Source organism: Corythoichthys intestinalis, chromosome 14 (assembly GCF_030265065.1).
Source record: "Corythoichthys intestinalis isolate RoL2023-P3 chromosome 14, ASM3026506v1, whole genome shotgun sequence".
Taxonomy (NCBI): domain Eukaryota; kingdom Metazoa; phylum Chordata; class Actinopteri; order Syngnathiformes; family Syngnathidae; genus Corythoichthys; species Corythoichthys intestinalis.
Genome location: NC_080408.1, coordinates 34,929,135 through 34,946,765, shown reverse-complemented (window position 1 = coordinate 34,946,765; position 17,631 = coordinate 34,929,135). Strand labels below are relative to the sequence as shown.

At 38.1% G+C, this 17,631-nt stretch overlaps 1 protein-coding gene across 2 annotated transcripts in view; it reads right to left on the bottom strand.

The window, feature by feature from the left end:
- The window catches only part of kmt2cb (lysine (K)-specific methyltransferase 2Cb), a 135,037-nt gene that overhangs the window by 52,621 nt on the left and 64,785 nt on the right, over positions 1–17,631 (bottom strand). For both annotated transcript variants that reach the window (XM_057856562.1, XM_057856563.1), the window contains exons 12-18: positions 16,872–17,224; positions 12,690–12,749; positions 11,935–12,587; positions 7,457–7,579; positions 6,059–6,175; positions 3,559–3,663; positions 2,119–2,223 (exon numbers count right to left, since the gene is read on the bottom strand). In XM_057856562.1, the coding sequence (XP_057712545.1) occupies positions 2,119–2,223; positions 3,559–3,663; positions 6,059–6,175; positions 7,457–7,579; positions 11,935–12,587; positions 12,690–12,749; positions 16,872–17,224 (1,516 nt within the window). The remainder of the gene's footprint in view (positions 1–2,118; positions 2,224–3,558; positions 3,664–6,058; positions 6,176–7,456; positions 7,580–11,934; positions 12,588–12,689; positions 12,750–16,871; positions 17,225–17,631) is intronic.

The window sequence follows — 17,631 nt, the reverse complement described above, 5'->3', positions numbered from 1 at the left end:
CAACTCGGCTTTTTATTTGAACATGTTTAACAGTGACTAGGTTCTACAAAGGCGAAGATAAATTGCCCCTCATAGATTTTCACGGCGACACTAGCACCATTTACATTTGGGTTCGAATCCATCTTCGGAACCGTGCGGCGGATTTTGTAACCAATTATCTACCATGTCGCCACACACAGGAGTGGATTTTATTTAACCCTTGAGAGTCGAAGGATGCGCCGGCGCGTCCTCAGCGCACGTCGTCTTTGAAGCGCCCTCACGTTTTAATTACGTCACCCACATGCCGTTGGTTGGTCTCGTTTTAAAGTGCGGAAGTTGCGGTTTACTCTCGTTATTATTTGAAGTCAATCGACCAACTAAAACGTGAGATATTGTCATTTAAGTTTCATAGTTTTATTGTCCTCTCAAAAAAACATTAAAACGCTGCATGGATCATTTCTTTATGTCTATATTTCCATCATTTCTTGTCCTTTTTCAAAACGGAAGCTCCATGAAAAAAAACCACAAATCAAACGAACCCTTTCGAAGTCACAGTGGAAGCACAAATTGAGTTTTTTTTTTTTTATAAATATAACTGCCGTGCGAGGTTCCACCGAACGAGAGGGAGGAGTGTTCTGAAGCAGCGAGGTGGCGAGCGACGGCCGTTTGGATCGTGCGAGCGACTTTGTGTGACTTTGAGAATGAACGGAAAACTAAATTTAGCGCAAGCAATTGTGCTTTTTGATCAACTTGAGGAAGAGGATGGTCCAAATTTGTCATCATCGTCTTCTTCGGAAGAGTCCTCGAGTGAAGATAGTGACGGATTTGAACACGTGGGTGACACCATCGACGAGCAGAGGTAAGCCAACTCACTTTTTTTTTTTTTTTTTTTTTTTTAAATGCAAAAAATGAAAACGTTTCTTTTGAAAGTTTCTTTTGATATTGCAAGACAAAGTTAATTTTGATGCAATATAAGTGTGTGTTTGTGTATATAATAATAAAATGTGCATATCAGATCAAAGTCGTACGTGTACTGTGTGTATCCCAGGCAGGAATTTATAATTTGTGGTTTTCTTCTTTCTATATGAAGATTAGGGATGTAGCACATATTCAGCTATAGTATTCTTTCTATTGTCATACATATAGATTTCCATTATTTTTTATTGCTGTATATATTTTTATTTTATACTTTATTATTTTCATAAATACTGACTTTTTTCCATGTACATTTATAGTGACAATGACAGTAATGTGGAATGAAAATGGAAGGGTGGAAAGAGGACCGACACCCTATGGAAGTGTGAGCTGTGTGATGTAGCCCTGTGTCTAATTCCAGGACGAAACTGCTTTTTGGAGTGGCATGCCTGAAAATTTTTTAACTTGTTTATTGTAAATATTTTTGAAAATACTTTTTTTCCCAATGTTATATATATATATATATATATATATATATATATATATATATATATTCTTTTTTTCCCCCCACAATCAGTCTTCTCAATTTGTGTAGACAGGTATAAATGTGTGTTCAAGAAGCTTGATTGTGTGTACATAGTTTTCATCAGGTGATGGGCCGCAATACCTAAACTCATAAAGAGATGGCCTCTAAACACTTTTTGTGTTAGATGGTATATATTTTTTCACTGTTCTTCACTGTTTGGTCTGCTGCATATAACCTGCTTTGACTAGAGCATGTATAAAGGCAAAAAACGCCTATGGCTATACCTGTTGTTTATGTTGAATTGTCAAATATAAGACTATTTATTCTAAATTTTTTTGGTTGAATGTTCATCCTAACATGTTAAATAAATATTACAAAGTTTCAAAACTGTTCGTTACGCATGTTTGGTTGTCAATTGGACATCAATATTAAAAAATTTGACAAAACGATTTTGGAATTTTTGGTCTTTTTGGGCCCAAAATGATGATTTATAATTGGTCAGTGAAGGAAACAACAGTTTGGACATGAAGTTCAAGGTGTCACAAAAAAAGGGACCAAAGCAAGCCATCGTAAACAATTCTTTCTTTGAAATATAAAGGCAACTTCAAAGGCATGCAAAATCAGACAAAATAGGCCCAGACCTTAAAGGGTTAAAGGAAAATATCAAATATGTGATGCATGATGTAGAATGAGCATACCTTAATGCCGACACAGAAAGGATGGTAACATTGGCCACACTGAGCACAAGCCAAAAGGCGGCCCTCTGCACCAAGGCCGAAACTCCCACACACCACACACATGTCCTAAAGGAAAAGGGCATAATGAGTAGGCAATTTTTTTTTTGACGTAGTTGATGGCATCAATTTATATGTTCACGTTTTATCAGTTAAATATACTGTATTACCTGGTAGTAATTTATTATGTTCTATACATTTTATATAGCATTCTTCATCTACGGTTCTTCCTAAAGCCTGAGTTATACTTCCGCGTCAGACCTACGCCGTCAAGGAAGAATCGAGTTACGACCCTACGCCGTAGCCTGACGCGCACCTCTCGATTTTTGTAACCTTCGCGTCGCGTAGACGCGTATGACGTAGCGAAAACGGACTGTGATTGGTCCGCTCAGACTGTTGTTTCTGGTTTACCGCGAAAACACCGCCATTGTACAATAGAATCAAACATTGTTTTCTACACGCAAAAATGGACCAAGCCGACGGGAGTATCATCGAAGAGCAAGTCTCGTCAAGACATTATTATTGTGATTGCCAAATGGTAAGGTCGGCGATCGAAAAAATAAATAAATGGAAGAACCACCGAGACGTGGGTGGTCGGAATCGAGTGGCTACACGAAGCAGCGACCCAGTCGGCCAAAAACTGGCAACTTTTTATCACTTTGTCGTATTTTTGGTTGGTGCACTTCATCATTTACTGTGTACATATGTTTCAAGTATATGAAGAATAAAGCACAGATTTGGTGTCAAAAGAGTTGTTTTGATCTTTAATTTTCAATAACAGACAGTTCACACACACAATACATCATCACTGATTGAGAGTGCCTCGGTGCTTTTTATGATAACCTTAAAATCAAGCCTCCCAACGCAGTTTGGGAAGTTCCCTAGACGCCAGAAATCTGCTATGGCTTCCCACTGGCTGGTTGTAGGACACGGCAAACAAATCAGGCTGGAGGGCTTTGCAGACCTTGAACGCAGTGCTTGACGCCAGTTTGAAGCTAGCCGCCACAGCTAGCTCTCTCCACCCGAGTCTAAAACTCTCTGTGCGGCATCAAAAGTCGGCCAGACCGCCTCGAAACAGTCTTCTGCGTCGCCTGCCCGTCAACATTTGTTTGTTCCATATTTATTCAGTGTTGATGAGCAGAATATTTACTTTCAAGAGTTCCATCTTGCATTGTTTATTTTTTCTCCGACTAGCGGAAGTAAACAAGCATGCCCCAAAACCGTACAAACATAACGCTACATCCCTCTAGTGGCTTGGCGGTGAATTACAGAGCAACGCGTTCCCTCACCGCAGAACTATCGAATGTCGAATGACGCCGTAGTCGCTACGCCGTCACCGCAACGCGGGAGTATAACTCAGGCTTAAGTGTTAGGGAAACTTTATGAATACAAGCTAACACCTACCTGCTTGAGTGTAAAACTGTCATTGCTGGAAAATATCACCACCGTGTTGTGCATGGCATTCTCCTCCTCCTCCTTGATTGGGTATGGTGTTTCTATTGCAGGGAACTATCGAGGGGACAAAAACATTAGAAATTGCAGAATATCTACAGAATATCTCCTGTCAATGGGAAAACCCATTGGCAGTGTATCAAATACTTGTTCTCCCCATTGTAGCTATACATAAACTGCATTCAGTATATAGTAGACTGAGGATCCCCAAAAATTCGTGGCTACAGGTAAGTCCTTGAAAAAGAAAAAAAACAAAAAAAAAACTGATGGAAGCCCCAAAACCTTTGACACTGCAAAGGTGATCCAACACAATGACAATAAACAAAGCCAGAGCTACAATGGAATGGTTTGGATCAAAGTATATTACGGTGTGTGAATAGCAAAGTCGAAGTCAAGACATAAATTGTACTGCGCAACTGAGCAAGACTTCAAAATTGCTTCTTCAAAGATGCTCTCCAATCAATCTGGCTAAGCTTAAGACATGCAAAGAAAGGGACAAATTTCAGTGTCTCGATTTACAAAGCTTTTTTAGCCATTCACATGTTTGTGATTGCATAGGGGCAAGTGTAAGAATGCTCAAGGTGTATGAATACTTCAAGACACAGTACACACATAGATACCATATTGGCCCGAATATAAGACAGTGTTTTTATATTGAAATAAGATTGAAATAGAGGGGGTCGTCTTATATTCGCGGTCTAGACATTATACCCATTCACAACGCTAGATGGCACCAGATATCATTGAAGCGACGTTCTGTCATGACAAATCTAAGCTACTCGCAAGTTTAACCAGTTTGCATTATTTTATTGCAATGTTTTTCCTTATTCAGATTTGTTTCAAGACTACAGTTAACTTCACTTTGATGGTTAATGCAGTTATTGCAATTTTGTTGTTTTATCACAATAGATTGGTTCATTTACATTTCAAAAACCAGAAGTCATTCATTTACGAATGTGATTGCACTTTAGTTTCATTTTAAATGTTCAGATATTAAGATTTGAATGAGGCAAAATAACATGCTTTCTCTCTCAAATATCTAGTTATAATCATTTGTTTCAGATGTACTGTAATTATTTTCTGTATAAAAATAATTTGGTGTTCAAAAACTCTTTTTTTCAAACTTGAGTCTTGAAAAAGAGGGGGCCGTCTTATATTCGGGCCAATACGGTATGTATATGTGTATATATATATATATATATATATATATATATATATATATATATATATATATATATATAATATATATAATATATATTATTAGGGCTGTCAAAATTATCAAGTTAACGGGCGTTAATTAATTTTTTTTAATGAATCACGTTAAAGTATTTGACGCAATTAACGCATGCACTGAATGAGCCGCTCTCGCATTGCCTCAAACAGTTTTCAATGACGCCGTTGAATGCCACCGGCCGCTTGGGGGCAGCGCAGCGCTGTTCCATACTAATGTTATTCCTTCTAATAGTGGGAGAATTAGTAGTTGTGAGACGTTTATGCTGTTGCTTTGTGCTCCACACATATTTCGGTAAGTTTGCTTTCTTTTAGTGGCAATTATGTGTCTCTTGTTGTATTTTGGGTAAGATATGCACAGAGATATATCTGTTATAAAGGCGAGTGGACACAGGCGTTCGTTGGGCTGCGCCGTTTATTGGCATAAGCTTCTGCAACTCCTTCACAACAAACAGAAGTATCATTTAGTGAAAGCACAACAAAAATAATTTTGCTATCTCTCAAAAAAAATAATGTTCACAAAAAGAAAAGCACTTCAGACTGTAGTAATGAGGCCCTATTCTCACACAGCTAAACAACAATGCAAAGTGAACTGGCATTACTCAGAGTTTGGCCACTCAATTGTTATTATTGTTATTTTTCTTCTTATTTTTATTATATTAACTCTACTTTTGATTGAAAATTGTACAAATTTTATTAAAACGAAAATATGAAGAGGGGTTTTAATATAAAATGACTATAACTTGTAACTATAACATTTATCTTTTATGAACTACAAGTCTTACTATCCGTGGATCACTTAAACAGAAAGAATGTTAATAATGCCATTCGTGGATCTATTGTTATAATAAACAAATACAGCACTTATGTACAGTATGTTGTATGTATATATCCGTCTTGTGTCTTATCTTTCCATTCCAACAATAATTTACAGAAAAATATGGCATACTTTAGAGATGGTTTGAATCGCAAATAATTATGATTAATTAATTTTTAAGCTGTGATTAACTCGATTAAAAATTTTCATCGTTTGACAGCCCTAATATATATATAATATATAATCGAGTCACTCAATTTTTTTTTGGTTTTATTCTGAATGAATTTTTATTACTATTATTATTAATCATGCGGCCATTCACATTCACTCATGAACATTTTTGGTGAACCAAAAAAAAAAAAAAAAAAAAAAAAAAGGTTAAAATTAAAGTTTTCTAACACATACCCCGGGAATGATACTGGGACACAGTCCACTCTTGCCCCTAGCCCTGCCACGTCCAGCTCGACCTGACAGACCGGCACCTCTCGGCCTCCTCCTTCCCGGGAAGCCTGAGCCTCGACCCTTTGGAAGAAAGGTAAAAATGAGGAAAGGTGTATGATCATACAGTAAGTGAGATGTGGATATGGACCCTGTGTGGATGGGGGAACATCACTTTTTATGATCCATCCATCTGTTGTCTACTGATTATCCTGTTCGGGGTCACTGTGGGGGCTGGAGCTTATTGCATGTTACCTCGAACAAATGATGGCAAACTAATTGCCGGTCATTTGATGGGACATTGCGCAGGATGCAGAACTCTCACAACTTCAGGCATCTATCCCATAATGTAGAATTAACCATGTGGTATTAAACTTGATAAATGCACAGAAGAGCTTTAATCCAGATGTAGTTTCAGCTAAATCCATCAAAAACTGATGGTCTGACAGAGTCATGTACACATGCACGTTTGTACAATACGTATGTATTTAAATTTCTTTTACGTCTAAATTTGTATGCCTTAGCCTAATTTTTTTTTTCGTTTTGAAAAAACAAATTGAGGAAAAATGATTCGATAAACCATTTTTAGGCATAATTTAGGGTAATTAAGTCATTTCAATTAGCATTTTGGTAAGAAATAAATTCTAAATAGAATACCAAAAGGCAAATTACTTAATGGTATTCTGTAGAGATAAATTGACAAATACTTAAATTTTGTTTTACCCTTACACTTTTTTTATTTTTTTTTTATTTTTTTTTTTTTATAAAAGATTTTCCCCAAACAGACGATTTTTCTCAACATAAAAAGCTCAATTTCTCCAGCACCCTTCATCCAATTTTCTACATTCCTGGTGTGTTGTACAGCTATTCCAATCACATTTTGACAGATTATCATTTAAAAAAAAAAAAAAATCATTTCACGTTGTTACTCCAAACGGAATGCTTCCCCTTCCCATCATTGCACCTTTTCCAGAAGTATGATACGAAATGATGCTGCGTAAAACTTGTCTTTGCCAAAGGTGATTCACATCAAGCCAAAATGAAAAAAAAAAGAGGTATGGATCAAGTCATTAACAAGGCAGATATCTTGTTAACCGATATGACAGGGAAAAATGACTGGCCACTAATAGATATTAGCGAAACCTCTGTATAACTGCTCTAAAAATATCCTATTACTACTGCACACCAAACCGGAGAACAACTACACATCCACTTTGAGAAGTATTTGCCGATGAGCCACTGCTCCTCAGCAAGATGCTTGGAATTAGTGGAATTATGGATCTTGGTGACATTCAGGAACACTCGGGTTAATCTAGTCACCACGGCAAACAGGCGACCATCTAGTAAGCCACAGTATTTATTTACCACTCTGATGCTCCAGCTGGGGCTGCCAGAGTACTGCCTGGTCTTTGGGACATCGGACCCCTCTGGCTGGTCTGGGGACCAGGACAAGGGGGAGGTCACACTGCTATGGGGGCTCCATGCACCCTAAGGCAAGGGAGGGGAGGTGAGAGAGTGAGAAAGAGAGGAAAGGAAGAGGGCGACAAAATGCAGCAACGTAAAAACAAAGCCAGCAAAGAAACAATGTACAAAGAATGATGTTAGAATGGGGTGGTGAGTTTATAATGTAGCCATATGGGAATATACAATACAGTGGAACACACCAAAAAGATGTACAGCTTGGACTTCAACCTACCGACCTGTTCCATCTCCAATTTATTTTCTGTCAAGCATAATATAATTTAATTTTACTCAAGTTACTGTTATAATATAAGCCTTAAATTATGCTTACACCTGAATTTAGGAATGTTAAACTGTGTACAAATTCATTTCACCTGTTGATTTTACACTGGTTTAGGCTGGTGAAAGTTTTGAAAACTGTATTGATTCATGGAAATATTAATTCATTTTCTCTAGTACCTCAATAGGGGCATGCTTAATGGAACTGTTACACAACTCGTGTTTTTGTTTTACTTATTTATACTGTCGTGACATAAAACTACGCACGGAATAAGAATTACTGAAAAATTTGTGTTTAACAGTAATCATGAAATTACTCAATCCTCAACAAAAGGTTGTAATATTAGGTTGTACGGAAAGCAAAATAAAACTTTAGAGAAAGAAAAAAAAAAAAGTTGTTCTGTTTAGCGTTCCCCCACCCCAAACAAAAAACAAAAAATGAAAAAATGTGATGTTGACCGGGGCGCAAAAACTGATTCCTTCAGTATATTTTTTATCCTGTCACACATTACAACTAATTAACAATTTAGTCATCAGTTAACCGAAAAAGAATGTTTCATTGATGGAAAACAAGCAAACTCTACAAAGGCAGGATAACAGTATTAGAACTCTGAACATCAGAACCACGATGCCTCGCAGCCAACCACCGCCCAACGCTGCCGTCCGGTATAATAAAATGTGTTTGTAGGACTACAACATTGTGACAGTCAACTAAAAGTCACTAATGTTTTAACGTTTGGAGGTTCCACTGTATGCATCCATCAATGCAACAGTTTGAGGTGACAAATGGTTGACATGCAAAAATGTGACCAGGGCGTTGATAACACTATTGTATTAAAACCATGTTTTTTACCCCCATGCACCATTTTTAGTACAGATATTGAACAACCTGCAAAGCAAGTCAGTGTTAAATGCAGTCCATGCAGCAGGTCGCCATGTAAAAGTCAGGAAGCGATCAAATGATCCAGGTTTGTCATATTTGCATTGAAGGACAAATTGCAATAAAACTGCAATGAATAACTTCCATCATCTGATAGAAGGCCACCAACAATCACAGGTGCCCCAAGCCTTGTGTAACAAATCACTTTTGTTGTCGAGTCATTTCTTCTAACAGAAGTGACTCCTCTACAGATTTAAGTCTATCCATCCTGACCAGCATCATTCATAATACACACAACTAGGTGGGATTCGATTCGAAATGCTATGCATGTGGCATGGCTTGTTAGTTCAACCCTGACAATGAAACTATTAATGCAATGAACATAAAAACTTCTACATTCCTCTATTCAAATACAGGTTCCCGTGACAAAAAATTAAAACGTAGAGAAGGGTGAGTTACTTAGTTACAGTAATAATAAGGGGAGTCCCCGATCCAATCACGTGATCGGAAATCGGGCCGATCGCGCCATTTTTCAGAGGTTCGGAATCAGGTGAAAAGCATCGGGTATTTAATTTAATAAAAATACAATGAATATACAGGTAGTCCCCACGTTACGACATACTCGACTAACGTGAATCCAACTTTACATCACTTGTTTAGTAATGCATGCTTTTATTTTGACACAGGAAGTGTAGAGCAGGTAGCAATTCCACACACTGGTAAGAGCGCATGTACACACGAAGAACACAGTTGCGCACACGAAGAAGAGCGCAGGCGCACACACACTAGGAACAGCCATTTGCGCCCATGAAGACGCAGAGTGTGACAGGTGAAAGATCTGCAAGCCTGCGCACACATTTTTTTGCTTGTGAAGCATCCACATAGGAACACCTTGTGTAATGTTTATTGTGCGTTTTCAATTGTGGTCGAATACTTGGGGCGAGTTGGTGTGATTGTTTTGGATGATGTGCGGATGCTAACTGATACATGCTATTCGTTTGTCTGGATTGTTATTGCTGTATCAGCAGCTAGTTTTAAACGCAAATTTAAATTGCTGTTATTGAAGATGAAACTGATTTAATTTCATTTTTATTTTAGTTTCATTCTGTAAGTGTTGATGTCATGAGCAGCTGAATAAAGTCAGCAAAGCACACAGACGTCTGACATTGTCATTTCGGATCTTAGCTCGGTGTCTAGCTAGGACTTAGCTTGAATATCTTGGCAAGGACTGTACAATAATACATGTTTTTGAATAGTTACTTGGAGATTTAGGGGGTATTAATGGGTACTTAAAGGGTTAATTTCGAGTTGCCAGCGTAGGAACGGAACTAGTTCGTAACCCGGGGACCACCTGTGTGTGTGTGTGTATATATATTTATTTATTTATTTCAAGGGCTAAATAGTAACAATAATCCAGAAATACAATGGCAGCGCCAAAAGAAACAAAACTACCGTATTTTCGGACTATAAGTCGCACCAGAGTATAAGTCACATTTTTGGGGGAAATTTGCTTGACAAAATCCAACACATAGAACAGATATGTCATCTTGAAAGACAATTTAAAATAAAAATACAATAGAGAACAACATGTTGAGTAAGTGTACGGTATATGATAATGTTACATGATGCATGATCAACGAAATGCCGACGTAGCCGGTATGTTAAAGTAACATAGGTATTAGGAGTTACTCAGATAACTATAGCAAAAAGAACATGCTAACAAGTTTACCAAACCATCAGTGTCACACCCAAACACCAAAATAACGTGAAATTATATAATAATGTGTTAATAATTTCACACACAAGTTGCTCCGGAGTATAAGTCGCACCCCCAACCAAAATATGAAAAAAAAAAAACTGCGATTTATAGTCAGAAAAATACGGTAAATACTTTTTTTTTATTTTTTTAAACTTTGCAACAATCCCGGAATAAGCGGAGGAGGAAGTCTTGTAAACAGTACAGTACTGCAATACGTTTAGATTTTTTGTTTAAATTGGGGGGAAAAAATCAAATTTGGTATCAGCAGATTCTCAAAATCAGGTGACTCGGGTGCAAAAACATGTGATCGGGACATCCCTAGTAGAAATAGTACAAATAAAAATGTGTTGGAAAAAATGTAATAGCACACGTATCATTCATTCATTCCATAGCTGTTTTAGAAACTAAAATCAGAAAACGGATAACGACTTATTTAATTTCTCGCTTTCATATCAAAAATTGGAAACCAATAACTATCTATTTGTTACCATTTTGATTTTGTTTTGAAATTAAAAATAGAATATGAGAGAATGGAATTATCATAGTATTTTTGTTTTATTTATTATTATTATATGTTTTTATTTTATTTATTGTTGTATCATTTTCGATGTGTTGTGACCCAGAGGTTGTTGACTTTCCCCCCCCCTATTTTTTTGGTTTATCTGGTGATTTGACCAATGATTAAAGCAGCATGATAGCTAATGTTTTACACTTATTATTACTTTGTCAAGGATGGCGGACAGATGGATTTCAAGATCCGTGCTGTTTAAGACTTGCCTCACTGAAAAAAAAAAATCAACAACTTATGAGACAACAATTTGAAAATGATACAAACCAAAATGAATAAAACAAAAATACCATGATAATTCCATTCTCTCGTATTCTATTATTAATATCAAAACAAAATCAAAACAGTCGAAAGTTTGTCATCGTTAGCCAGTTTCCGATTTAGGATTCTAAAATGAACAAAATATACACTGATACCAACGTTTGCACACCTTCTTATAATTGGGGCTGGAACTGGGTTTACAATTGAACATCAAAATTTGAACCACAGTGCCTTTGATCAACCCCAGCTGTTCTAGAAGAATTTCCCAGTAGTGTTTTCCTGACATGTTGAGAAAAAAAAGCGCTTCCACAGCATCGGAGCTTTTCAATACTCAAAGGTGTCAGTCAAGAGAATGGTGTCAAACAATTTTGAAGGCATTCGATATATTGTACCAAACATTTGTTTTTCCAAAGAAAAATATTAGTACCAAAGACTCTTTAAAGCTAAAATCATACAAAATTTCGATAGAATAGTCTGCCAACATGAAACCCATTGCTGTTGTAACAAAACACAGTCCTAAAATAACCCACAAAAATGATAACGTGGATTAGGAACTTGTTGTCTTTACCGAGATGTAAGACAGGTAAGATGAAGACATGAAATTAAATCACCAGTTATGATGTTTAGATTCTGACCTGTTTTACCCGTGGCCTCCCCGGAGAGAACTTCCTTTTGGTGATAGCAGGCTTTCCCATTCCAATCTTGGGGGTGAGTGGTATAAGAGTAGTGGTGGGCATGAAAATTCCCTGGTCGCCAAAGGTCTGGGATGGTTCTCTCGGAGTTATCCCACGGGCCACTGGCATGGAATGAGAAGGAGTCGTGACCATCTCTGCCAACTGCTCTACAGTGGCCTTGAGTGCTTTCTCCTCCATAGACAGCATGGGAAAAGAAAGATGGGGCATCTTCTCCGATGTCCTGTTAAGTTCTTCTGAGGAAGCAGAGACTGAGGACTGAAGGAAATTGCCATCCGTCCTGTCCTTAAGGTCTTTAGGAGTACTTTCCAACAAAGAAGCCATGGCTACATCCATACACAAAGCCTGGGATAGTGAAACTTCCATTGGTTGGTTTGTGAGAGGTACTGATACAGTACTTAGTTCTTTGGTGGTTGCGATGATGGCCTTAAAATCCTTTGTGCTATGGGTGACCGTGCCCTGTTTGGGGGAGGTCTCTGTATTTGCTGGCTTGGTTTGTAAAGCAACTTCCTGCGTTGTTTTAGCCTCTATTAGAATCACTGAAGCCTCAGGACTGTCCGCAAATATGACTTCGGTTTTTGCTGCAGGTTTTATTTCTGAAGTAAAAACACACAATGATTACTGTTCATTTGCATACAAACTTTCATATACGGTAATAAATACAAACATTTCATAATAATACGAGATAAAATACCAACCTGGTTTGAATTCTGTGGTTCCGTATATTTCATTGTTAATGTCTGTTCTGAGAGCGGTGTCTGGAAAAAAAAGAGAAATTAGGGCGGAGTTATCAACATGCGTCATCATTGACATGCAATACTTACACTAACGAGTTGGCTGCAACTAGAGAGGAGCTAGTTTATAAGGGCTTTTTATGCTTTACTTGGTAACTAGCTTCACACGATTTTCAGTCCGTTAATGCTGATCTTTAATTGACAGCTTCCAAAGATATTAACACCAGCCTTGCATGAATAGAAGTAGTAAGGTTTGGCTATAGGGCAAACCCTATTGAAAGAGATACATTGCCAGACAGCCACTGACAGTTCACACAGTCTAGTCTTACTGGGCCACCCACCATTTCCATCCAGAACTTCCCATGTCACACTGATCTGACACCCACATGCATGCACCTGCAATGCATCTCTGCCAAGGAAGTGAGTAACCATGACAACAAACATCCCAGAGTCTGTTGCTCTGGACTTGTGACTGTGCAGCTTGCAGGTGCTCATCCGGTGCCCATGCCAGAAAGTCATTTAGGAGATGGCCCTCCAAGTCTCTTTAGTGTTCAGCTATTGACCGAGCTGAACACACACTCTCATTCATATTAATGCACCCCACCCCCCTCCTACAGTGAATGAGTTGATGTTTAGATAAATACATTGCTTTGATTAATGCAGCCAAGCCTTTAAGTTAGGCCTACTTAAGCTTTCGCTAAAGGTACAGCATTACTTAAAATATTGGAGAGTTCATTTACTAGAGGCAATTGGAGGAATGTGTTTTATGTACTAACACAGAAGAAATGATTGATTAAAGTAATATACGTTAAATTACATATTTTAGCAAGTGAAACACAGTGATTCTCAAGATGCTAACCTCAACTATGAAGATTTTAGGGATATAGATACGAAAACCTGAAACAGTTCAATTTAGTTAAAAGACTTATGTCTATTATTACGATTTGTTACCAAAATAGTAATTTGTATATTTTCTGACCGATTTTAATGCATCCATGAAAAGCTTTGATGTTTTGGCGTCAATACAGAATCATATTCAATCAATTTAAAATAAAATATATAAATTTGTTTAAAACTACAGTATATAGCAGATTATGATAAACTATAATGGTTTCTAACTTTGTATAAAACACTAGATTTAAAGGAAAATCTAGTGTCCAAGCTTGCAGCTATCATTAATGTTGCACTGTGTTCATGGGCCTGTCATAATCAATGGTATTTTTATTCATATAAAATTCGATTGTCACATAATTACAAAACCATGCAATTAATTACAAAAATAAAATTGATCGTTGGCCCGCACAAGTTTTTACAAATGCCTATTTCCCCACCATAGGTGATCATTAGCATAATGTGTAATATTCATGTTTTTAGACCTTAACAAATTAGCTTTTTTACTGTAAATAAAATATGAGGGAGCTGAAACTCTTGATGAAAAAAAATTACCGAGTCATCATAGCATTCTGTTGCAGTGGGGAGAACAAGTATTTGATACACTGCCAATTGGCAGTGTATCAAATACTTGTTCTCCCCACTGTATTTTAAGATAGCTTCGGTAAAAGCCCTTCATTACCGTAAAGCTTAGCTTTCATAAGCATAAGCGTTCATATTATTTTGATATAAATTTAAACACAAGGGCAGGGCAGTACAAAGGCCAAAACCAGGGAGCAAAATCAATAAATGCCACTAGCGTGTTTTTTTTTGCATGATTAACACTGTCATCTCCATTCTTTATTTTATATAAACAAGGCAAAGATTGCTGCTGGAGCGGGGGGGGGGGGTCTGCTCAAATTTAGATTCTATTTAGAGCTGTGCCGACTAGTCGACGTCGTCGACGTCATCGATGACGTAAATGCATCGACGGGCAAAACATACCGTCGACGGGTAATGACGGGTTAAAAAAAATTACATGCGGATAAAGTTTAGAATGGCGGGCGCTCGCGATACAAGCGGTTGTTACTGGCACCCCCAAGGGGGCTGCTGTTATTTCAATGTGATCGGCGTTGTCAGAATGAGCAAAGAGGAAGAAAGTGGGCGAGCGAGCGAGAGAGAAGGAGCGAAATTGGTGAGTTGGAAAAGTGCGCGGGTAGCGCCGAGTTGAGTGGCTTCATCCCCCATGTTTTTGTTTTGGTTAATAAAAGTATCCATAAAGAGCCATCCGACGCCTCTCTGTGTTTTTATGCACGCCGCCGCCTTCCTGAGGAGGAAATCGGACGAACCCAGACGAACAGACGACAACGAGCCAAGTGAATCGCCGGTGAGGAGTTGAAAACACCACCAATTTCCAAAAAGGGCAGAGTTGGTAACATGTGAAACTGCATAAAGCCAAAAAAAGCGCACCAGAATAGCCAGAGCCTGGAATTATTTCAAGGAAAATATGGAGGGTGCCACTTTGTGTACTCTTTGCTAAGCTGAGCTCGCATACCACGGTAGCATGTCGGCTATGAACGAACACTTTTAATTTTCGAAGACAACAAGAAACAACAATAATGCCAGCAGCATTTGACCTCATTGTTTGTGATTTATCATTGGTATTTATGTTAATTATTTATACGTTAATAAATAATTTAGGTGTTCCAAAATGTTTTTTGTGAATAAACTTGAACAAAAAATTCATTATTAAAGTAGTAAAAAAAATTATTAGATTAGTCGACTTATCGTAAAATTAGTCGGCTGACTAAACGGGAGGAAATTAGTCGTTTGGGACAGGCCTAGCTCTATTTCATCCCTGCTGAGCGTAATGTTCAATCAGTGCTTTCAGCAACGCCCTCTGGCGGTCATACGGAATTCACAGAACCGTGGTTACTAACGTAACATTAGTTTATTTAATTTAAAATGCCGTTAAACGTGTTCCTTTTTACATAAAAACATAAGCAGTTTGATTTGTATTTCATTCCCTTACTCAGCCAAATGTGAATACAACCACAACTTCAAACCAAGGTACATAAAGAACTGCATATTTTTTGCATACACTGAGAGTTACTTTAGCAATATACATTCATGATGTTTGACTGATATAACTGGCAACATTGAGGGTAACCATAAGTAAGATGTGGCCGGTGGTGAAAACAACTTTGACACATCTTATTTTTACAATCAAGGAGTTGATGACCACTGAGCTGTCGCCTAATGGAGCAGTGAGTGTGAGCGGTCATGAATGAACCCAGCATTGCTGCACGGCATGATTGTAGAAAGATATCACATCCATCATACTACTAAAAAAATCTCCTCTCAGGTGGAGTCTAGACAGTGTGGGCAGTGCAGCGCCAACTACATTCCCAGCACACCGATCCAGTTTCCTGATGCCACTCATTACTCTCAGACAACCACATGCATGCCAAACTGGAGGAGTGCTGCACACTAGCTTATGCCAAGACATCTCTGTTCCTCTTAGACACAATGGAATTAAGCTTCACAGTGAGAGGAATTAAAGTTTGTGCGAGATGAAAGGGTCTAGGTGCCTATCAGGTATACAGAAGCAGCACTTTGCTAATGGGAATCTACAACTAGAGCCCCCAGCCAAATTGTGAATGGGCATACAGGTCTAGGGAAGTATAAATAGGAAAAACAGCGCTAGCTGATCCAGCGTGATAGTAATATTTTTCCTGTGCTGCCTATTTTTTAATGACACTTTCTCATAAACCAGGCAAGGAAGTTCCTTTACTCTGCTCCTTCTAAGATTCCATCTGGTGATGGATGAACTTCCAGAAAGTCATTCAAGAAGAGGTAGCGCTTCTTTTTTGCTTAAATCCAATCTGTGACAAATCTAAAATTTGATAAAAGTTGGCATGATAGCACTAAGTAAAGAACAGCTAGCTCATAAAACTGAACAGCTGAAAATGATGATTTAACCATATTTTAAGCATAATGGACTATGAATAATTCATATAATATAGTAACAATAACGGAAGAATTAATAATAGTAATAATAACCGATTTATTTAGCAAAATTAAAGTCACCTCAAAGTGCTAAACAGTACCTCATGGGGTATCTACAAAGTGCAATTTCTGAACACATGTGAATTTCGTGGCTAAACTACAAAACTGTACAATGAATTTCAAGTATAAGAAATGTAGAAGATTTTGAAGACCGTTTATTATCATGGTCAATGGCTGAATGGAAACATATAGGGAATTGGGACCCACCAGGCTCTTGGGCAGACATAACTGGCTTCTCCTCCAGAACGGCGTCCTTAACAGGCTCTGGATCAGAGAGCAACGGAGCAGCGAGTAATTCCGGCTTGGGGTCATTGTGCATTTCAGGAAGCGGCTGAACGTCAGGTTCTAGGTCCGTGTGCTTTTGAACCAGCTGTGAACCAGTCTCAGAGTCTGTGTGCGTTGAGGCTGGCTGAGGACAAAGCTCTGGGCCAGTATCCATATCCTCTGGTTGACACGCCTGCAGTGCAGTGGGAGACCTGCAGTTGGAGCAAACAAAGTCCTCTCTGGGCTGGTTTTCTGCTTGGCCTGAGTTTTGACGCTCACACTCAAGGTGAAGCCATCTGAAAAAGAGTTCAAATCCATTGGTCATCAGGACTTTATGGGTAATTTATTAACCTTTTATACGGCATGTGATTTTTTGGGTAATTAGGGGTTAAAGAAAAAAAAAAACAAAAAAAAAAACAATCTTAACTCCATGAATGCCGAACGTCCACATACTTTGACATCACATTTTGGGTCATGTAGGCCACAAGAACATTAACAGTTGAGTTGAATGGTAAAATTAACAGTTAAGACTGACCAAGATGACTCAAAATGAGACAGCCACAATAACTCATTCACTCCCAGCCATTTTCACCGGAGCAAGGACCTTCGCTCCTGGCCGTTTTAATGGATGTTGACCGATTTTGCAAGGCCCACAGAAAATTCTGTGCTATTGCGATTTAAACATGGAATCCACCAAAAGAAA